This window comes from Cricetulus griseus, chromosome 6, assembly GCF_003668045.3.
Source record: "Cricetulus griseus strain 17A/GY chromosome 6, alternate assembly CriGri-PICRH-1.0, whole genome shotgun sequence".
NCBI classification, from domain to species: Eukaryota; Metazoa; Chordata; class Mammalia; order Rodentia; family Cricetidae; genus Cricetulus; species Cricetulus griseus.
Window position 1 is genome coordinate 142921258 of NC_048599.1, and position 23185 is coordinate 142944442.

Sequence of the window (23185 nt, forward strand, 5' to 3'; positions counted from 1 at the left end):
GGAAAGCTCACAGCTGCCATGAGCACGAGTTTCCTAGTTCTCCAGGGTGTGCAGAGGGAACACTACCAGTGTGGAGTTGCTTAAGAAAGCTTCAGTGTTTGAGAGAGTAGTGTCATTCACTGAAACAGTGTGCTCCACCTGATACATGACATTACACTGTGTCCCACCTGACAGGTGACATCGCAGGCAGACAGGGGCAAGACTTCAAAAGGCAAAATCGGGGCCCATGAAACTTAACAGCAATGAGGAATGTTCTTCACTCCCAGGACACTTGTGTTTATTAGATATGTCTGCTGGTCCCATTGCCTCCTGCAAGGAGCTGTTTTATTTGGGCATGTGCATGAGAAGCCTTCCGTGCACACTGTAAGGTGACTGCCATGCATTAATTCTTGTTTTCACTCTCTCGTCCCTTTGGGAGCTGCTTCACAGCCCTTTTCTGGGCAGTAGATCTGTTGGAAGATTTAGGAAGACACAGACTTCCTGTGTCTACATAAGGTTATTTATTTGATTTTCATTCCACTCTCTGTGTGCTTGTACACACCATGACATGCAGGTGGAGGCCATAGGGTTCCCTCAGGGCTCAGCTCTTGTGTGCTATGTGCCCAAGACCAGGGGTCTCCACATGCGACAGGAGCAGCACTCTGGGATTGCAGATGGGCAGCAACTGCATCCAGCCTTCGTGTGTTCTGGGGACTCTAACCTCAAGGCTTCCTGCTTGTTCAGCAAGTGCTTTACCTGCTGAGTCATCCCCAGTCCTGGTGTTTGTTTTTGAGTCAGGATTATGCCTTAGCCCAGGCTGACTTAGATTTCACTCTGTAGCCCAGGGTGGTCCAGAACTCATGATGATGCTTCTACCCACAAGTGCTGGGATTACAGGTATGAGTAGCACATCTGGCTGTGTGAAGCTTTTTGTGTGATTTGTGGGGCTCATGTCCACTAACCCTGAGATGAGTTCAACTCTTCCCCCTGTGCTGGATTTGAGTAGGAACACAACAGCGTGATTACAGTGTGAAACTCCCTGCTTGGGTCTTTCCTGGTGAGACTTAAACATCTATTCATCTGAGATGGAGAGGTCATAGGAAAACCAGAGAAGCAGTTCAGTCCAGTGTGGTGAACCAGCAACCTTATTGAAGTTACATGAAAGAGCTTGGGTGGCTTGCAGATGACAAGATCGCCAAGATGTCCCTGCCAGTCTCGTTTACTCCTTATTTAGGGGCATTTGGAACCCTGGGGAGAGAAGAAGCCTGGTGCCCTCCACTGGAGAACAGTAGGCCTGCTTTCCTGAGGGTCTCACGTGGATCATCACTACTCTGTCACTGCAATGGTCATATCCAGCCCAGAGGAGATGTGCCTCTCTCAGGGCTGACCCCCGGAACAGTCACTGCCAGATTTACACAGCCTGTCCGTGACCTCCCACTCTTGCCATGTTCATGCCTCCACGGGCCACCCCTTATAGCATCCATGTTCTCCTTGTTTTTGCTGCTTGGGGAGATATACATACAGCACTAAACCTGAACTGTTTCTGAGTGTCCAGTTCTGTGCTGTTTCACAGGTTTTCATGGTCCTGCAACTGTCAGCACTGTCCATTGACAGTTTCCTGACTTCCCAACTGAAACTGTGCCCTTCCCATTCCTTAACCCTGGCTTCTGCAGAGCCCACCGCCACCACTACATACCTTCTGCCTTTATAAACTTGGTTCTCTGGGACCTCATGTTAGTGCTATCTGTACTATTTGCCTTATTGTGTCTGTCTTATTCCACTTAGCACAGTGTCCTAAAGTTGGTCCACATCTGAGTTTCCTGGCTTTTTAGTGCTGAATAGCATTGCACTGTCTGTATGTACCTCTTCACTCACAATCCGTGTGTTGAGGGTCACTTGAGTTGCTGTCACATTTTGGTTATGGTGAACGTGGGTGTACATAAACCTGCTTAGGTCCACTGTGTTGTTTTTATCTGCTTAAAGGTGGTATTTTGAATCTTAAGGTACCCCTGCATCTGTTTGCCAAAATGTCCACCATTACTGACTCTTGCAAGGGTCCTTGTTGGATCCTGACTCTTCATATCATCACCAACACTTGTTATTTTTGAGGGTTTTTGGTGTGTGTCAAGGATTGAACTGAGGCTTTCAGTGCTCAGCACTCTCCCACCCAGGGGGTTTATATCCACAGCCTATTTTTTGTTTTATATTGCTCTGTTTGCCATCTGTTCTAGTTTTATTTCTGTTGCTGTAAAGAAATGTCCTGGTAAAAAGCTTTTGGGGTAGAAAAGGAATTTGGGTTTCCAGTTCCAGGCTACAGTCCATTATTGGGGACTGTCAAGGCAAGAATTTAAAACAGCACATTCACACATTCACAATAAAGAGCAGGAGAATCAACACACAGATCCCTGCTTGCTTACTTGCTTGTTTTTGCTAGCTTTCTTCTCTCATACTGTTCTGAACCTCCTATATAGAGAATGGTGCCTCCCACAATGGGCAGGGTCTTCTTACATCAGTTGTCAGTCAAATAGTCTCCCGAGAGCCAACCTAATCTAGACTCACTGAGACTCTTCTTCCAGGTGTCAATTTTGCCGAAACAGATGGTTAACCCTTTTGACCTTTAGAATCACCGTGGAAACAAATCTCAGGGCATGTCTGTGAGGGATTATCTAGAGGAAGTTATGGTGGGAAGACCTAAATGTGGGGACTACCCTCTCTGGACTGGGGTTCCAGGTTTCATAAGAAGGAGAAGACAGCAAGCTGAACCAGTCATCATCTCTCTGCTCCCTGACTGCAGACACAGTGGCCAGTGACACTACCACCAGGCCTTCCATGCTGTGATAGAGCAGTTACTTTGTAGCAGCAATGAGACAGAAAGCTACAGCTTTCTAGTGAGGGTGAAGTGATATTTCAGTATACTTTTGATTTGTATTTTGCTAGTGATTAGTGATACTATACATATTTCTAGGAGATTAATGGCCATTAGTATATCTTCTTTGGAAAAATGTCATTTCAAGTCATTTGCCCATGTTTTCACTGGATCATGATGTGTTTTAGATATGACTCTGTCCTCCAAGGATCCATATGCTGGAGCTTGGTCCGTGGTGTGATGCTCAAGAGATGGAGATGGGCCTGGTCGAAGGTGACTGGGTCTACACAAGGAATGCCTGCTTCTTCTAGGGAGTGTGTTTTCAGTTTCACAGGGACACAGTTTTGTTTTTGTTTTTGTTTTGTTTTGTTTTGTTTTACATTTATTTGTGTGTTTGTATGCATGTGTGCGCCGTGGCACATGTGTAGTGGTCAGAGGACAATGTGTGGGAGTCAGTTCTCTCCTTGTGGGTCCTGGGCATTGAACTCTTGGCTGTAGGCACCTACCTTTGCCCACTAAGTCATCTTGCTGGCCCCAGAGCACAATGTTAAAAACCCACCTGACCCCCCCCCCCAATGCCTTTCCCACCCTCACCATTCACCACAGGAATTTGCTGTTTTCATTTTGAGCCATGTACCAGGAGGTGTGGTGTCAGGCTGTGGGACCTCCAGATCTGAGAGTTACAGGTCTTCTTTTCTTTAAAGTCCCAGCCTTGAGCTACACAGCTGGGTTTGTTTGTGGTGGTGTTGCTGTTGCAGGGTCTTCTGGTTGTCCTAGACAGGTTACTACCATTGTACCCTTAGAGCAGCCTGTCTGTTTTGCACATAGAGATGAGAGCACGGTGACTTGCCATTCTGGAGCTCTACTGGCCATTCAAAGCTTGTGGTAGAGGAGTTTCAATGATAGGTGCTGTTGGAGCTAGCTTTAGGGAACTGGTTCATGTTGCTGTGTTTTTTTTGTTTTTTTGTTTTGTTTTGTTTTGTTTTTGTTTGTTTTTTTTTTGATTGTGTGTATGTGCATGTGCTCATGGGTGTCTGATGAGTACAGATGCCCCTGGAGCTGAAGTTACAGGGAGGTGTAGCTAATGTGGATTCTGGGAATTGAATCTTCTGCAAGAGCAAAGTGCTCTTAATTGCTGAGTGATTCCTCTAGCACTCAAACTGCTCTCTTAGCTTTTTTTTTTTTTAAAGAAACAGGATCTCTTATAGCCAAGGCTAGCCTCGACTCAACTATGTAGCCAAGGCTGACCTTGAACTTCTGCCTCTATCACATCCCATGTGCTGGGATTATAGATATATACTACCACACCCATTTTTATGGGTGCTGCGGATCAAACCCTGGGCTTTGTGCACACTAGACAACTTCAACTCACCTGTATCCCCATGTTTTTATAAATAAAATTGTATTTGACTGTAGCCATGACTGTCTACTGGTGGCTTGCTTTGCCCTGCAGTGGCAGAGTTGGGTAGTCACAGAGATTTTGGGGTCCACAGAGTCTAACATCTGCTATCCTGCCCTGCATAGACAGTTGGCCGACCCCAGCTGTAGACATTTAAGAGATGTCATGCTTCAAACCATAGTATGAACTTCATTTTGAGTACTGACTGCTGGTCTGTCCTGTACTTGAGCATAAACCTTGGCTGTTTTAAGTGTTTACTGAGCTCCATCTTGGTGGCCAGAGCTGTGCTCTTGAAGCTTTAGGCTGCTCTGCTGTCCTACCTTGCCTGTCATGTGGGGACTGTGTACTTCTGCTTACCCAGATGCCCTTGAACATGGAACAGATTTGTTCTGATTTAGTGGGGTTGTAAGCACATTCTTCCCCAGCCCTTTCGATTCAGTGTCTCTTTGCAACAGGCTTGTCCAGCCTTGGTTTTTCACTTCCCAAGTAGGAGCCATGATGCTGTGGGCAGTGAGAGCTTTTGCCAGAGGAAGCCTAGAACCTCCAGCTGGAAACCCTCAAGGAAGAGGCCAAGAGAAGTGGGACCTCCCAGCTATCTTTCTTTCTGAGCCTCCCTCCCTGCTGTGGGGACAGCCTTGGAGCTGGTGCAGCCTGGCTGTGTGATTCCCTGCCCTGCAGTGCCTTTGCATACACTGTTGTTGACCCTGTCACCTAGAGCAGAGTTTTGTAACAGAGGAGGTAAAGAAATGAATTCCTTGATTTGATAAAAGAACGTTGTCGCCTTCCTTTTGTCCCTGTAGCTAAGGACGTTGGAACACTCTGGCCAGAGGTCTGTTTGCCAGGGTGCTCTCCCCAGAGCCTCCTGCAGACATGTTCTCTCTCAGTGCTGTCCTGGGAGCACCAAAAATGGGCTGGTTTCTCTTGTGGCACACAGTGGTGCCTATGAAAGCCTCAGAGGGTTCTGTCCTGCTCTCACACAAGCTGTTGTCTGCAAATGCTTCCTGCAGGGCTCCTGCGGGTGCCACATACTGTGGGTGCAGTTGTTTAGGTGTGAGGGTATCTGGGAAGCTGGGACTTTCTCACATTATCAAAGGGTCAGGACCCTAGAAAAATCTCAAGCACAGCTCAGAGAGCAGTTGAAAGAATATGTCATAACACCAGTTTAAAACAGGGATATTTACTATGTTATACACCAAAAACTTGGTTTCTTCCCCCCTCAGAAAATTCCTGAATTGTTATCAACTAGTATCTTCCAACACTGTGAAACAATTAATCCCTTACTTAATAAGAAATGTCATCCTGAGGTCATGTAACACACAGCCCAGAGCCCAGGGGCTTCTCAAGCACAGGCTGAGAAGCAGCTGATGGCGGATGCACCGCTTCATTAAGTGTCAGGAGCTCAGTGTGCCCGCATTGTGGTGGCTGCCCCCTCATGTCCTGCTTCTGCCCAGGGCTGCTGGCATGTCTCGGGACCGCAGCTTGCTCTTCCTGATTGATCACTGCAGTAGTCCAGGAAGGTCGGGCTCTCTTACCCAGAGATTGTTGCCTGCATTGGTGGCTTGTGTTATCAAGCAGGCAGAAGTGTGACCTTCATCCTAGCTCACTGCTGGTTGTGACCGCCGTGGAGAGCTGGGGGTGGAGAGCTGAGAGTGACGTGTGCTCAAGTTTGGCTGCAGTCTCTACTGTGTCCATCTGATGAGCTCATTCTCTGCAGCTGCACGCTATGTGCTGGAGAGGTGAAGGCACTGAGCCAGTCCGGACCAGCCCTTTGTACCCCTCCTTGAGCAGTGCTGATGTTGGGGTCTGGAGTCGAAGGGAAGGAGGAGCAGGAAATGAGCATTGCACTTCCCTGCCCTGTGGTCTTTGACTTTTTTTTTTTTTTTTTTTTTTGAGGCAGGTTTTTAACTTTAATGCCTGGGCTAATCCTGAACTTCTAAACTAGAGATTCTCACTTCAGGGCTATCTCTAGGCCTGAGCCACCTGTCCAGCTGGTCCACTTTCATTTCTGTCATTGAAGATATGGTCCGGTGCACATGCACAGCCCCAATGGTTCAGCTCACTGACTTTGACATCTCTTAGGCTGTTGTTTAGATGCATGTAGGAATAGATTTTAATCACTTTCAGCACTCCCCTGATGGCTTGAAGAGGAAAGTATCCTGTGCTCTGAGTAACATAGCTCATTTTACCATCCTGATTGGCAATTATAGCCCTTTCCCTGTGCTTGCTTCTCCAAACTGTCTGAGATTTGTCCATGGGATTTCTTCATGGAGGCTGTAGGACCCCCCACTAACACTTTAAGGCCATAAATGTATGAGAGTGCACAGAGCTCCTCTGCTCTCTGAAGGGTGAGCTTGAGCTGCAACTTAAGCAGACTGCGGGGGAGGGAAGGCTAGAATCAGAGTGAATCTGAGCGATTCATGCAGCTGGCAAAAACTACTCCTTCAGCCTTTGTGTTTGACTAAGAATTGCTTCCAAGGCACAGTGGCGAGGAGCAGGAGCAAGGGGAGCAGAGCAAGGAGCAGTGTCTTAACTCTGGGGCTTTCTTCACACGGAGGCAAAGACGAAGAAGCTGTCCTGGGCCTTCGCTTCTGTCTGCCTGTAAGTCATCAGCTGTTACTGAGCGTGGCACTGGCTGTCACCAGCAGGAATCCTGAAGGCAGCGGGTCAGAAGTGGAGCTGGTCTGTCTCTTCATGTGGAGTGTAGACAGAGAGAACTAGTCCTAAGGAAGGTGGCCTTCGGCTTGAGGCCTCCACTTACAGGCTTAGCCTGCCCATCTTTCATCAGGCCAGATCTTTCAACCCAGGCACATCTCTAACAGCATGGCTTCCTATACAAAGGCGCCTGTGAGAAGAAGCAGAAATGACATAGTGGGGACACCCTCAATGTTCACATCACTCAGCAGACAATGATGGTTGCAGTGCTTCTCATTTCCGGGTAGTTTCAAAACTGCCAGTTGGGGGCAGGTGTGATCTGTTTCTGGCCTTCTTGGGAGTTTTGTTTTAAGATCTGAAAAAAAATTAATTCTGGTATATTCTTGTGGTGGGGAGGGACAGGGTTGGTTATGCACATGCATGTAGAACCTGAGGAGACCAGAAGATGGGCTCAGGTCCCCTGGAACTGGAGTTGCAGGCAGTTGTGAGCCAACTCATGTGGGTGCTGGGAACCAAACTTGGGTCCTCTGCAAGAGCAGCATATGCTCTTAATAACAGCTCCCTTTCCAACTTCCTTTTAGAAATGGTTTTTAATTTATTGACAACTTCATACACATCTGCAGTGTGTTTTGATTACATCTGCCCCATATCTTCTTTCATTAGCCTCCCTGCTGGAACTCCTCTCCACACATTGCCTTCCTTTCCTGTCCTTTATTTATTTTTGAATTTTTTTCACTGTGTGTGTGTGTGTGTGTGTGTGTGTGCGTGCGTGCGTGCGCATGTGCATGTATGCGCGAATACATGAGACTTCATACATGCATGTATTAGGGTGCCGTTGTGAAAGTCAAAGGGCAACTTTCTTGAATCTATCCACTCCTTGCAGTGTGTGGGTCCCAGAGATGACGTCAGAATGTTGGGTTTGGCAGCAATCGCTTTTACCTGCTGAGCCATCTTTCTGCTCCTTGATTTTTATTTTGTGTATTGTGTGTGTGCAATGTGCACATTAATATACAGGGACAGGGAGAATGTGTGTGAGCCATAGAGCTCCCATTGGGGGTCAAGAGGACACTTTTTAAGGAATTTGTTTGTATCTGGTTTTTTGTTTTTGTTTTTCTTTTTTAGCTGAAAAATTCTTACTAAATCTTAGGGAAGTCTCAAGACATAAACACTAACCTCTACAGGCAAACATCAAGCCACAATTTTTAGTGTTACAAGTTTGCTTATGAGTAATAATAGTTTGTTTTTATCTATTCCATGGGTTCTGGGAATCAAATTCAGGCCTCCTTTATCTCCTGAGCCATCTGGCCAGTCCCCAGCAGAGTGTAGTTAGGCTTACCTGGGTAACCTAGTGTGGGGTGATTTCCAAGATCATGGGCAACTCACCAGCTGCATCCCGAAAGAAAAATGTCTCTTGCCCACCATCTCCAAGTAGCTGTCACCTGCCCTGTGGTTTTCTTGGCCACCATGACTTGAGGGAGGGTGGCAGTCTGGGAAGGTCAGCAGTGCCCCCCTCCTGTGGCGGCTGTGAGTTGACTCCTGACCTGGAGGTGGGAAGGGAAGGCATAGGCCTTTGGCAGGAAGAGTCTGCAGGTGCTCTCACTGGGGGAGCCCTGGAGCTCTGGCCATGCTGCTTGTTCCCCTCCCAGCAGGAACTCCAACCTCCACGATGAGATTTGACCAAATTCCATAAGAACCCTTCAATTTATGCCAGGTGGTGGTGGTGACAGCACATGCCTTTGATCCCAGCAGAGGTAGGCAGATTTCTGAGTTCCACAGAGTGAGTTCCAGGACAGCCATAGCCACACAGAGAAGCCCTGTCTTGAAAACAAATAAAATGCTTCAGTTAATGAAGCTCTGGCCGTTCTGGTGCTCCCTGAGCAGGGGCCTCTGCCCCGAAGAAGCTCCCCTCCAGATGAGGAGCACAGAGCCAGGAGGATGCACAGGTCAGGGGCAGGCGTGTAGATTTACAGTGGAGGAGGGGCTGGAATTGAGGGCGCCTGGCTCCCTCTTGCCTACTCATTCTTTGACCATATTCGCTACTCCAATGTAGCAGAGTCAGAAATAGCCAGCCAAGCCTCCACAAGCTTTCACTCCCATGAGAGCCCAGCTCTCTCTGGTCCAGGGAGCAGCAAGCCATCAGCCTCCTAAACTCCCAGGAAATCTTTGGAATAGAAGAAAGGGAAGCTTGGGGTTCCAGGCTGTGACCTGCTGCTGGCTGTTCTTCTCATGATGCAGGGAAGATTCACCTTGCAGCTGCTCCTCTGCTCTGTGTCGTGACTCATCAACTCCATATGGCAGGTTGCACTGTTTCCAGGAGAACCTGGGCATGCTCGCAGTCCCAGGTTCATATCGTGTTCCAGCATTACTAGAGTCTGGGTTTCTGCCAGTCCTAGTGGCCACCCTTGATGCAGGCTAACCCCATGTAGTCCTGAGAAGATTATGATAAATTTGGAACAGCATCCAGGTGATGAGCTGTTCACTACCTGTATTGCCCAGCTGATTACTCCAGTAACCCTAAGGGTAGATGTTACTGTTTCTGCCTTAATAGATGAACAAATTAAAGTTCAGACAGAAAGGGCAGGTGACTTGCCTAGTATCACATGAGTAGAATTGGCAGAAGAATTGAGGTTTGAACCTTAGGTGTACTGCTGCATTGCTCCTGTATGGTTGAGTGCTCTGCTGTCCTGTTTCCCCTCCCCTTAGAAGCTTGCAGGACAGTGTGCATCAGGGATGGCTAGAGGAGCTGACTAACAGGATTGAGGCTCTGGGGTCTGTCCCCAACAGAGCAGGAAAACCCAGCCAGAGGCTAAGGGGCCTGGTCCCTGTCAGCAGCAGTGCTAACTAATGTCATGGTGTTATCATGACTGATTTAGGAAATGGCCTAGAGCTCTTCATATTCTTCTAAGACCTATTTGTCAGCCCTGGGAATGCTGGGTAACCTAATGCTGTTCTGTAGTAACCCTTCTGATGTGAGGGTGTGAGGCACACAGGCACAGTTAAAGAACTGTTTGTAGACTACCCCCCCCTTCAGAAAGCATCTGTGTAGCCTGGAGGTGTGACATCATGGCATGTGGTACCAGGGAGATGCCAGCGTGTCACTTTCTGCTCATACTCTTCATAATTAGCCCTAAGATCTGCAGGGCCTCAGTCCCCCCTCTTCACACCCCTTTGTGCCCCCCTCATTTCCTTCATAGTTCCTGTAGGACTCCTTCCTGTCTCTGCCAGAGTGTCTGGCTAAGCCTGCTGCTCGATGCCCTAACCTCACCTGGGTCACTGTAGGTCTATGGGGGCATTAACTCAGCTAGGCTCTTACTATTGATTTTCTCTGTTAAAACTCCCTGAGGCCCTCAGAACCAGTAAGGACAAGTTCAGTCTTGTGTCTTCACCTTGCTTTACTCTGTCTAGCCCTGTTGCCAGCTCCCCCAAGGTCCAGTATGCTGAGCCCCTCTCTTGCCTGTCCATGAGACTGTCCCAGAGGTACCCCATTGGTTCCATCCCTACCTGATTCACTGCCCCCGGAAAACCCCGCCTCACCCTTCACAGCCTGGTCCCATCCTCCCTCAGTTAGCTCATCCTTGTTTCAGCACTTGGAACTCTGAAGAAAAGCAGAACACCCCCTGCCAGGCAATCTTTTCTCCAGGTGCAAAGTGTCCATTTGCAGGGCTCCCTTAGCCAGCAGAGTTTTGAGAGAAATTGAGAGCACGGAACACTTTATGGCTACTTAGGAAAGGAGACAGTTAGTGGTTGCTCTGAATGACAGGCTGTAGTACCCTCAAGCTTTGGCTGGCTCTCCTGCAGTGTGTGGTGGGAGCTGGCCCTGTTATGGAAGCAGGAGATGCAAGGCTGTGCATGTGGGCGAAACCCAAGTCCTAGGACCGTTTGATTCACCTATGTCTCAAATTTAGCATCTGTCCTCAGCGATACCCCTCTCAGCCTCTAAGTGTCCCCGACAACAGGGAGGAGGCTGCAGCTTCCCAGAGCACTGCTTGTACCCAGTGCCTAGTGCAAGTCAGGACTTGGTCACCTAGAATTGACTGGATAAACAAAGGGTGAGAACCAGAGAGTTTGTTTAAAAAAACAAAAACAAAAAAAAAAACCCACGATTCTGAGATGAGAGTGTTGGGTGATCTGCCAATTATCACCTCCCTTGCTTGCTGGGTGTGTATGCTTGTTCCTACATGCATGCATGACTGCACACATACAGGCACACATGAAAAGCCAATGTTATCTTTAGACTTTGGAACTCTCCAGAAAGGCAGCCTTTATTCTCTCAGAAGACCTGGCAGCACTCTTAGTTGCTAATCACCTTGATGACTTAGGGTTCCTGGAATTTCTGTGGGCATCCTAAGCTTCATTGCCCCCCACTAATCATGAGCCAGAGGGGAGAGGAAGAGGAAATTTGAATGTCTGCCACCCACAGTCCCATTCTTAAACTGAATCAGTAATTGAATGCTATTAAGCAAAATTAATTTGCCTCCTGCAGGAAGGCTATGATGAATGAAAGGGTTGCTAATCGGGGAGGGAGCTAGGCTACTCTCTGTGGTCATCAATATTTCATTGCTATAGGCAGTGTCAGGAAGCTGGTTGTCCTGGTTTGGCTGACCTTGAATGTTCTTGAAGGTAGAGCTTAACCAAGGAGCCTGATTTCAAAGGACTTAACTATGAAGCATGTAAAAGAAACTAAAGTGAAATTTGCCCAAATGTACCTGAGAGTTGTACCCTGTGGGAGGCCCTCAGATGGTCATTTAGGCCAGCCTCGTGCTGATGCTGGTAGAGGGGCAGCAGTGCTGGGCTGGAGAGGTTAGCCCTGGCCCTTGTCTGTACTGAGACCCCATCCATAGCATCAATTTGTGCTCATAGCTGCCCATCTCGCAAGTGAGGGGTTGCCCCAAACAGTTGAGAGGTTGATTGCATCTTGAAGGCACTCAACTTGCTCCATTTCTTGTGTGTGTGTGTGCCCTCCACCCATATAGAAGGGATACAGTTTTTAAAATGGATGAAGTTCAGGCCCTATGCTTCATAACTGATTATGCCTGAGGTGGGGGGTTTTGCCTGATTGCATCCTGGCCCACATAGCAAGACTTTGTCTCCATATGGATGAATGGGAGTAGGTGGCAGGATAGACGGACGGTGAATGGATGAAAAGAAAGTTAATGTACTTTTCATTCTTTTCTTTGTAGCTGCCATTAACTTAGCAAAGCTGAAGCTTTTCAGACATTACTACGTCTTGGTGAGTAGAAACACAACTAAGTCTGTAATAAGATCAGTGAACAGGCCTGGTGACAGCACCTGGAACTACCGGTGGCCTCACAACCTCACATCCCCTCTCTTACAGTGGAAATGGAAAACTGGGTTGCTGCTTTGAAGCCTTCGTGTTAGAAGTGTCTTTAAATACTTAGAAAGTAGCACATCTACTTGACGTGAAACCAGAGCTGCAGAGAATGGCTTAGGCCTTGTGTAGTGTCCGGTGTACTGCCCTAAGGGCATCTCTAGGCCTAGGCCACACCCAGCCATCCCCTAACTTGCCCTTCTTAGAAATTTGGGTGCACTCTTGTGCTTTTCTGTAGCTCTCCACAGAAAATTACTGAGTATTCACCACTCTCTCCATTTGCCAGGCAAGAGCTACTTGTTTTGCAGTGATACGTCCCTTAAAAACAGAAAACTGAGGCTGCTTTTGTTTGGGAATTTTGGGTTTTGTTTTTTGTTTGAGAGAGGGTTTCACTCACTGTGTAGCCCTAGCTAACCTCTATCCATTGCTTCTGCCTCCCAAGTGCTGGGATTAAAGGCGGGCACCATTGCGTCCAGCAAGTCAGTGATGAACATAAGCTTTGTGTGAGTGCAGCCCTGTGGTGTGAACACATGGAGTATAATCTCCCAGTGTTTTCTTGACTCTCAGGGACGCTTGACAGCTCTGCCCTAGCAAACGTTCAAACATTGGGGGTGGCAGCAGAAAAGCAGGGCAGACATCCATCCAGCTGGTGTTCTTGTACTTGCTTGCTCTCTTTCTGTGTTGGTGTCTGTTTTGTTTACATGGATTGTGTGTCATCGTCAGAACAGGTGTCACCACAGAGCATTTCCTGATGCTATGATGATACAAGGCCAGGGAGACATCACACCCACCTGGCCTGGCCTTCAAACCTAGCCACCTCCAGCCTGGTCTAGTGTTCAGTGTGGTCTCATGGCCGGCTCAATGAGGCCTCATTGAAGGGAGAGGAAGGTGTTAGCAGCTTAGAGTGTATGGTTCTGTATGTCCTGGAGTATGGGCCTCAGCTGCTCACTACATCTGTGTGTTCCCCATGTGACCATTTTGCTGTAACTGCTGGGAACTGCCACCAAGGAGTGGAAAGAGTGCCCTTGGAGACTGACACCAAAGGGCCTACATGTGGGCTGTGAGAAAGTGTTAGAACAGCCATGCTAAAGGGGCTAGTCTCCCCGGCAGGGTCTGTTCAGTGCCATAGCCACCATGAGGGAGACGTGTAGAGCAGAGCCCCCCACTTTCCCTGGGAATTGGTAACCGGGGCAATAGACCACATCTTTTCCTTCGGGGAACTATTTTCTGCTTTGCAGTTAGTGGCAGAAAGCGGTATCTAATTTCTGACTTCCTTTTTCTGTAGATTGTGTGCTACATTTACTTCACCAGGATCATCGCCTTTCTTCTCAAGTTCGCTGTTCCATTCCAGTGGAAGTGGCTCTACCAGGTCTGCTGTTCTTGGGGGCAGTCTGGAATTTATGCCTGGGGGTCATGTTTGGGGCATAGCTTCAGATTGTGTCTGACTTACCTGGGAATGACTGCTAAGACCTTCCATCTCCTCTGCTCTCCAAGTGCAATGATCTGTGTGCCCAGAAGAACTGCTGGGTTACACAAGAAATCTGGATGTAATTGCATTATTGATTAATTCTAAGTCTTTGAAGAGAGAAACCTCAAGCACAGAGAGTGAGATCTGCCCTGTTTAATTAGAATTTATCCGTCTTTGCCCTCAGTCTCAGAACTTGAGCAGTTTTGAGTTCAGTACTTCTTGGTTTGGGGATTTGGTTTTTGTTGGTGGTGGGTTTTTTTTTTTGGGGGGGGGTGGACCTATCATTTTATTATAATCATAAACTATCTTGTAAGATACTAGAACTGGTCATGGGTCATCAAGTACTATATATGCAAAGATGAGTCAGAAGTCAAGAGCACTTGCTACTCTTCCAGAGAACCCAAGTTCAGCCCAGCAGCTACATGGGGTGGGCAACTCACAATGGTTTGTAGACCCAGCCCCAAGGGAGCTAACACCCTCTTCTGGCCTGCTCAGCCATTGTGCGGATGGTCACACACACAAGTAGACATCCACACACATACTTAAATAAAATAAGTCTTTCTTTTTTTAAAAGAAGAATTAATTTAATAGAATCATCACCTCACGCCCCTTGTTCTTGAGCTGGGAAGTGACTTAGATGGTGAAGGTGTCTGCTGCTAAGACTGATGGCCTGAGTTTGATCCTTAGGACCCACATGATGGAAGGAGAGATTGTAGTCCCATAAGTAAGTTGTCCTGTCACCTCCACACTCAACTCCATGGTGTACACACACACACACAGACACATGCGCACACGCACACGCACACACTCACGCACTCTCTCACACATACACATACACAGAAAAGGAAGAACAAGTAGGATAGAGAAGGTATAAGATGAACCAGTGTAATGGCACACTGTAACCTCTCATCATAAAATAAAAAGTGGGTTCCCATGGAACACCTCAGCGTTCACTCTGGCCATGCTCCAAGCAGTTGGCTCTTGCTCTTGGTAAAGCATGTGGGGACTGAAGGAGGCTGCAGCTTGTTTAGTTCTATTGCTTTCTGAAGAGCAGTGTTGCTAATCCTTTTATTTTGGGGTGGATTTTAAATTTGCAGCTGCTGGATGAAACAGCCACACTGGTGTTCTTTGTCCTGACGGGGTATAAATTCCGCCCAGCTTCAGATAACCCCTACCTGCAGCTCTCTCAGGAGGAAGATGACCTGGAGATGGAGTCTGTGTAAGCTGCCCGCCCACCCACCCTCCCTCTTCTGAACTGAAAGGCATGGTGTGCAGTGGGTCCCCTGGTCTCATCATCCTGCAGCTTGGAGGTGGTGCCTCTATTTTTAGCAGAAGGACATGGACACTGGAGCCCCTGGTGTGCTTAGCTAGTTTGAAGTGCAGTATCTGCCAACCATTGTTCAGTCTTGTCAGGGAAAATTAGAACTTGCCATACTGTTGAACATCACTGCAGCAGCTCCCAGTGGCCAGTTTAGAATGGGTTGTCAGGCTGCAAGCATTGCTATTAGTGTTTGAAAATGGCATTTTCTGAGTCACCACAGGTTGACAGCAGGTAGCACCTCTGACCTGCATCTGAGTCACAGACTTAGGAACTACAGGCCTTATTTTCAGGAAAGGCAGTTGTATGCCAGATGGGCCATAACCTGTGTGTCAGCTCAGATTGAGACTCCCACTGCCCTGTCCTTTGCCTTTTTCCTCTCCACAGATCAAAGACTGAGGTACAGCCCAGGCAGAGCTGTCAGGCACATCATGCCTCATAGGGCAGCTCTTCATGTTGGCTGCTCCACTAGGGCAGTGAGTGCAAAGTGGATCCTGGCCTGGGCCCTGACCACATCTCATCCCCCATGCAGAAATTCCTTTTCCACATAGTGGGAGAAGCAGGAGAGCCTCCAGCTGTAACTTGTCCAGAGGTAGCATTGTCTTTGCAAGTGGCTGTTGAAAGAGGCACAAACATAAGTCAGCTGGTGGCCCTCTTAACCCTCTCCTGCAAGGTGGTGGGTACTTGGCTGAATGACTAGGTCATAGCATCCTCTGCTGAGTGGAACTGTGAAGTGGTCCTGTGGGAGTTATGTTCCCTGTGTTTCTATTCTAGACCATTGGCCTTGGAAAGAGGATGTGTGTGTCTCATGGCAATGTTTTATTTTATTTTTTGAGACAGGGTCTCACTGTATATCTGTGGATGACTATGTAAACCAGGCTGGCCTCAAAGTTCACAGAGGCTCTGCCTCCCAAGTGCTAGAATTAAAGGAGAGAGCAACCATGCCTGACCTTCATGGCAGTGTTTTAAAGTTTTACTTTGGTGTCTGTGAGAGGGATAAACTTTACAGATAGCAGTTCTGAGTGTGTTTGGCTCTTAGAAGGAAGGGAGGGGAAGCTTTGTAACTAGAGAGAACACATACTCCAGTCTGGCAAGGCATAGCCCAGGGGGAATGCTGGAGATGGAGATAATCCCGAGGTGACCTCAGTTGCTCAGGTCATGCTGGGTATTTTTTGGGACTTCATGGAGGCTTATCATTACAGTGACAGGAATGCTGCAGTGGTGGCCACACAGGTTTGTTTATTTAGGGCACTGGCATCACCAGGAGCCTCAGTGCAGTCCAGACTCTGAGGGGAAGCGGAAACTCAGGAGCTGTTGGAGGCAGAGTACCTTAGCTCAGTAAGGACATTGGACTGGGACCCCTGGACATAGGATGGGCCTGAGCTCACCACTGAGACCTTCTCTAATGTACACAAGCCTCTGGGTCCCATCTCTACCACTAAGGACGAAGGGAGAGAGGCGGGCTGGGAAGGAGAGAGTTCTGGAGACTGAGAATCTGTGAAGGAGGAACAGACTCATGGGGGTCCCCCACCTGTTGCTGGTGGTGATCTCTCAGGACAGGTGAATGGCACAGCACCTGGGGTATTACCCCCTCCTGCTTGGGAGTGTGTTCTTGATGGCACCTCTTAAGTCTTCCATAAATAACTCGTGCCAGATGCAAGCAGAGCTCTGGCCTCAATGTTCTAGAAGGTCTTTAGCTCTCTGTAAGGCATCAGCCACAATTGGTGTTTGTCTTCTGTAAGAGCAACTAGGTCTGACCCTGCCATGGATGGTGCCCCAGTATGTGAAAGAACTATGGCCTGTGCTCTCTCCTCTCCTTTCCACATCCTCAGAACAAGTCCATGGCCTTCCTAACAAACCTCACAGTAGGTGCCCCTCCCTGACTTGTGTGACCATGTCCTGGGTTATTTCCTTGTCTTGTTTTTCTCTGTGTAGGACAGAACTGCTTCCATCCTTGTGCTGGCCCAGGTTTGCCTGTGGAGTCCGCATGGCTGTCACTCCATAAGGCCTGTGGCTTTTCTGTTCAGCCTGAGAAGGAAGTTACAGGGGCTTGCTTTCCCTTGTCATTTCTTTTACATCTCTTCTTGAGCCTGCCAATTTTGGTTACAAATATTTCACTGACTAACCTTGGTAGTATCTGCCTTGCTCCTTACTATCTGGTTGTTCCTGACCTGGGTGGTGTGTAGGAGAAGTGGAGAGGGCCTGAGGTCTCCCCAAGCTCCCATTCCACGGAGAATTAGATGCCCGGATCCTCTTACCTAGGCCTCTCACAGTGTAGCCCCCAAGTGTGTCTTAGACACAGAAATAGATGTGTCTGTGGGCAGCTTCAGCCAAGCTGTCTGCTTGCAGCCTGCTGTGATGGATGATCTGTGGTCATTCTGCCCTTTGGGTTTGGGGAGACATGGAGGTCTGTCAGGAATGTGGACAGAGGTACAGCTGGTGAGGGTCCCCAGCACTGTTCTGTTCTCAGCACACTATTGGCTGACCCTCTGGGACATGCTGCTCAGACCTGTGTAGGAGCTGTGGCCCCCCAGGAGGCCTCACTTCCCACCTGTGACCTGGGTGGCTCCAGAGCCTGTCACTAGAATTCCCTAGGTCCATAAGAAGAGAGTGGCAGCTACGGTGTGGGCTGCTGGGTGGATGCTGGGAGTTGGATGGGAACAGAGCTGCACTTGAAATGACTCTGTCCTGTCCAGAGGCTGTAGGGCATTATTCTGCTCCATACCCAGGCCCAGCAGCAGCACTGGGGAGCTATCTAGGCCACCTTCCCTGTCCTCAGAGGGTGAGTGACCATATCATGAACCCAACAGTGTGTCCCTCAGCTGTCCCGCTTGGTACCACTGCCCCTAGTCTATGAGGGCTGTTGTCCTCACCTTGCCGTCTCTCCTATCTACACATCCTTAGGGCTGCAGGATCACCCTAGAGTGCTTGTCAAGTATAGGCTCTGTTGCTGCTCTGAGGAAGCCCACAGCCCCTAGAGGGATGAAAGCAGCAGCGCAGGCCCAGCAGTGCAGGTGGGCACTAGCAGCTGTCTCATGGACACAGAGCTCTCAGGACACAGAGCTTGGAAGCCTGAGTTGAAAGATAAGATGAAGCTGGTCAGCTAGGTGAGGGGCAGGCAGAGGGTGGGGGCAGGGTAGCTGCAAAAAGAGCTGAATCAGGCAGCAGCAGCAGCAGCAGCAGCATGGAAGAGAAGCTGGGGGCTTCTTGCCATGGCTGGGGAACACCAGACAGACAACAAGGAAGTAGTGGTAACTGTTCATAGGGCAGAGTTTTGAGCACTGAGCCGTGGTTCTGTCCTGTGCCTTGGGAATGACTGTGTGTAGCTGCTGTAGGTGTCCACCCCACTAGTTAGCTCCCTTTCCTGAATGTCCCATAACCATAACAAATATATGAATATGGCCTACAATCTCTGGCCACTGTGGTGAAAGAGAGAAAAATTAATGTTGGCAGTGATGATAGCTTGCTTGGAGACACAGGGAATCTTTTCCTCATGGTGGTTCTGGAAAGTAGGAATTTTCTTTATCCTTACACTCAGAAAGGGCAAGTGGCCTGGCCAGCACCACACAGCACCTAACACACTAGTGGAAGGGGGCCAGGTTTCCACTTGGCCTAGAAGCTTTACTGCAGGGTTATGGATTCCCCCAACATTTTGGCTTCTTTTCTTTTTCAGAGTGACAACATCAGGAGTGATGGAGAATATGAAGAAAGTCAGGAAAGTAACCAATGGTGTTGTGGAGCCCCAGGGTGACTGGGAAGGCACTGCGTGATAGAACCCACTCTGAGGATGCACTGTCAATGAAAACTAACTTATTCATAGCCCTATCAGTGAGCAAGCGTGTTCCTGACAGAACTGTGGCATCTCCCAACAGTGACACCCCAGCGCTCGCTCATGGCACGGCTGAGGGCCGTGGACATCTACTTTTGTACTCTTAGAGGATCTGGATTGTGGTGGGTTACAGGCGGCTAGGACTGTCCCTCAGGGAGGGTAGGAGCATAGAGGATGGGTAAAAGATATACCTTCCTAATTGGGAGTCTGGGGTCCATGCAGGGGAACCCCAGCGGCTGCCACTCAGAAAGGCTGTGGTGGTGGGAAGGGCAGGCTGCCGCTGCTCACAGAGCTTTGGAGGCTGAGAATGTGGCTCACTCTTGGCCAAGCATTCACGAGGCTCTGGGTTCAATTCCTAGTACCAGGGTGGGGAAAGAAGTTAACTTTGGGATGTAGGCAGATGTCTGCCAAGGACATGAAGAAGAGAGAGAGATTGTCCACCTTTGGCAAACAACAGCAACAGAAATGAATGGAATTGTTTTAGAAAGCCAAATAGTCACCCTAGGTGGTATGAAGCATCTGACTGGGCCACTGGCCCCAAGCACCACTCTAAATGTTGTCCCCTCTTCTAATCGTGATGTAAAACTGTGGTGCTGGAGACCAGCCAAGAGGGCCCTTGGCGTTGCTGTCCAGGCCGCTGCCAGCACCACACACAGCCCTGCTGGTGGAGAATAGCTGTCTCCAGGCCTGTCAGAAGGGGAGAGGAGCCCTGGAGCTCCAGAAGTATTCTCCAGCTGGCTCTCCAGACTCCACCCCCCACCTGTCCAGAGCAGCCAGCCACCTGGCTTCCTCTCCTTCCACCTGTGTCTTCTCAACAGGAGTATGTTCCTTAAGGAGCCGCTGGGGGCAGAAAGGGCCGCATCTAAGCAAATCCTTAGGAAAGGCTTGATCCACAGCTGGCACGACCAGGCAGGACTTCTGGGCCTGAACTACGTAGTTCAAGCATGCGTGAAGGAAGTGAGCACAGTTGAGCCTCTCATGCTGGAGGATCTGAGACAGAGCTTGGGCAAGAACACCAGCGGCTGCCTGCATGAGACAGTTTGCTGCCGCAGAGACGATCTTAGAAGGCATGTGACCAAGGGCACAGGTGACCAGCTCAGCACCTCAAAGCTGCTTAGTGCACAGGACTTGTAGGTGAGTCACAACTTCAAGGAACAAGGGCTCCCTGGGGTGACAGTTACTACCTCCCAGTGCAGAAGAATCAAATCTGTCCTGAAAACAGTTGTGTCTGTCTCCGTGCCCCAACCCAGCTTTCCATATCATCGCCTCCAGTGAGAAGCCGTCTCTGCCATCCAGGTCTGAGGAGGCCCCTCTCTACCACAGCTGTTCTATCTAGAGAAAGGTTGACAGGCCTGAAGGAGTTGATTTAGGGACCTCTTTGTCCTTTTTGTTTTGTTTTGTTTTCTTATTTATTTGTTTAAGGTATGTGACAGGAAGGGAGTTGGAGAAGAGACAAGGATAATTTTTAATGCTTTGTTTTCTGCACATAAGCACTCAGCAGCACTGCAGAAATATGTTCCTGTGGTGACATCTAGGCCTGCCCCTCAGATGGCAGCCTGTGTGTGTGTGGGGGGGGGGCTGCTTCCCTGCCAGCAGACATTGTTGACTAGGCGCTAGACTCACAGAAGGTGTGAGGTGAGGCTGCCTCCCCCAGACAGGGTTTTTATGGAGGGGCCTCATTTGCTCAGTGGCAGAGAACAAGAAAGCAACTGTGTACAGCCTAGCCCACAGGCCTCTCTGGGTGGCTATAGGGGGACAGCCTGGTCCTTCCAGAGCATGGGTGCACAAGCAGGAAGGTGGGCCAGGGCAGTGCCTTTCCCAAGTCTTGCCCTGTAACTGCTGTAGGTGGGAAGTCAGGGGTGATGGGGTCAGAAGCCTAACACAGGGCTGGGAAGGCTGGCCTGGTGTGCCCAGACTGTGAAGGAGACCTTGCAGCTCTTCATCCTGCACTGTAAATGTGCCGTCTCCATCGTGTGAGAGCCATGAGGCAGCAGTCAGTGGTGTCCTCGGGTAGGAGAGGCTGATTGGAGTGCAGGGCTGCCTAGCTGCCCCAGCTCACAGCTGCCCTCTGTAGCCTGAGTCCAGCCCACCTGGCTCTCCACAGCCGTGCTTGAACGGTGAAGTCCTGTGGACGAGGGGCTGACAAAAACAGGGTTCCCTTTGCACTGCACTGTGTTATCTCTTGCGCTGCGTTGTGTCCCCCTCTGCTTCTGCCTGTGTGAGGTGTCCATGCTTCCTTTGACAGTGCTGTGGACTGGAAGCTGCAGGCTGTGACATCTAATAAAGTGTAGACTGCTAGAAAATTACTCCTTGGACATCAGGAGCAAGTATCAAACTCCAAATCCTGGTTCTTAATAGTGTCGAGGACTCAGGCAGCCTCTTACATTTGAATAGCAGAGTGTTGGCTAATGTTTAGCCTGACTGGGGTTCATTCTCTCTGGAGGAACAGCTCACTCCAGGGTCAAAGATCCTCCCTCACACCAGGCCTGTGTCTGTTGAGTTTTCCTTCAAAAACCACTTCAGAATAAATACCTAAGTGTCCCCACTCTCCAACCCTCCGCCTGCTCAGCAGCCAGGCCCGCACAGCTCCTGAGGTGCTTGTGGGATTTCTGCTCCTCTTGGTCCTTCCGTCTTCCTCTCCCTCCTCTTCTCTTCCCTCCTCTCCTCTCCCTTACTCCCTATCACCATCACCACCCCACAGACTCCCTTAGCCCTCCCTGGCATCCTGGCTGCAGGCCTGGTGCACTGCAGCATTGTCTGCCAGTGGTAGGTGCAGGATGTATTTTCTAAACCAGGGAGCATTCTCTCCAGAGTGCAAACTATGCAAACTAACACTATGTACTGCTGCTTTTGTACCACATGGTGGTCTCCCCATACCACAGCATCTATCTGACTCTTGGAGTGGAGTCTAAAGCCAGTCTTTGAAAAGGGGAAGTGTCAAAGATTCTGGTGTTCATTTTCAGTGGCCTCTGGCCACCTCCATATTCCCAAGTATGTTCCTTGAGGAAGCATTCATCTTATGAGGTTGCTGGCCCCGCTCCATATATCCAGAAGGACAGCTGAGCATTCCAGCCTCCCTCTGCCAAGTTGCTGATCCTCACAGGAAGATCCCAGCTCCCCACCCACCCCAGCCCTGCTCCCACACTCCACCACCCACCTCAGCTTGTCTGGCCTGCCGGCACCTCAACACATCACCGCATCACAGTGCCACCCCGCCCGCTGCCGCCGCCTTTCCTCTTGGAAATTCGCTGAGGACTTTATTCCTATCTCTTGGCTATAAGAACGGTGTTCATTTGAAACAGGCCGGTGTTCTCAACAATCTGCCCTTTACTCCAGCTTTCCTAAGGCTGCCCTAGTGAGAATCTATAACATACGTTCCTAGGAGACTTGCTCATACCTGTACCACCTAGAATGTGATCACAGGTCATAGGCCAAGGAGTCTCCCAATTCCCCCAGGCCCCTTGTGTCTTGTAGAGGTGTGTCTGTTTCATGCTTTAAAGGCATCCTACATTTAGGTGGCCCTCTGCCTGGGCTGGGGACCACCTCCTCACTTCCCAGCACTATAAAGAGGCTGCACTGGGGGATGAGACAAGCATGGGAGCAGACATGGTCATGCTATGTCAGGCTCTGGTGTGATTCTGAGGATAAGGAGATTGCAGACAGGCCCCTGGGGAAGGCACACAAGTTCCTGGTGTGTCCATCAAGAACAAAGACAGTTTCACTCCTAAGACAGGATGGCCATTTGCAGTGGAGGCTGTGCAGGAGGGTCAGCCTTAGCATCTAAGCACTGTCTCCCTCTGCAGAGGGCCAGAAAGCCTGTCCACACAAGGGAATTTCCCAATCCCTAGGCAGCTTTTCTAGATGACCCAAATTGTCAGACTGAGTAACCCAGAGATTTCACCTGCAGAAGGTCTTATGGGCCTGTGTGCCCTACTCAGGTTGGGGTGGAGGGGCTGGGGGGCCACTTAGTAACTTTAGCATTAACCATTGAATATTTACAAGCATGGGGTGTGGATGTGTTCAGGATTGGTGGGCTGGACACTGTATGGAAGCAAAGCGAACATGTCTAATAAAGATTCCATGCTGGAAACTTGTGTCTGTGGTCCCAAGGAAGCCTGGGTGCTCCCTGTTTCCTTTTTTGTTATTAATCCAGCAGTTCTCAACCTTCTGATGCTGCCTGCGATCCTTTAATACAGTTCCCCATGTTGTAGTGACTCCCAACCATAACATTATTTTTGTTGCTACTTCATGACTGTGATTTTGCTGCTGTTATGAGTCATAATATAGATATCTGATATGCAGATGGCCTTAGGTGACCCCTGAGAAAGGGCCATTAGACCCCAGG

General features: G+C 49.3%; 1 protein-coding gene across 3 annotated transcripts in view; it reads left to right on the forward strand.

The window, feature by feature from the left end:
- The window catches only part of Gpr107 (G protein-coupled receptor 107), a 67242-nt gene extending 44308 nt beyond the window's left edge, over nt 1–22934 (forward strand). For 2 of the 3 annotated variants that reach the window (XM_035446125.1, XM_035446126.1), the window contains 5 exons: nt 6721–6842; nt 12077–12126; nt 13511–13594; nt 14791–14912; nt 18685–22934. In XM_035446125.1, the coding sequence (XP_035302016.1) occupies nt 6721–6842; nt 12077–12126; nt 13511–13594; nt 14791–14912; nt 18685–18781 (475 nt within the window). In that variant the 3' untranslated portion in view covers nt 18782–22934. The remainder of the gene's footprint in view (nt 1–6720; nt 6843–12076; nt 12127–13510; nt 13595–14790; nt 14913–18684) is intronic. The other variant, XM_027423885.2, reaches the window with a different exon arrangement.
- The last annotated feature ends 251 nt before the right edge of the window (nt 22935–23185 follow it).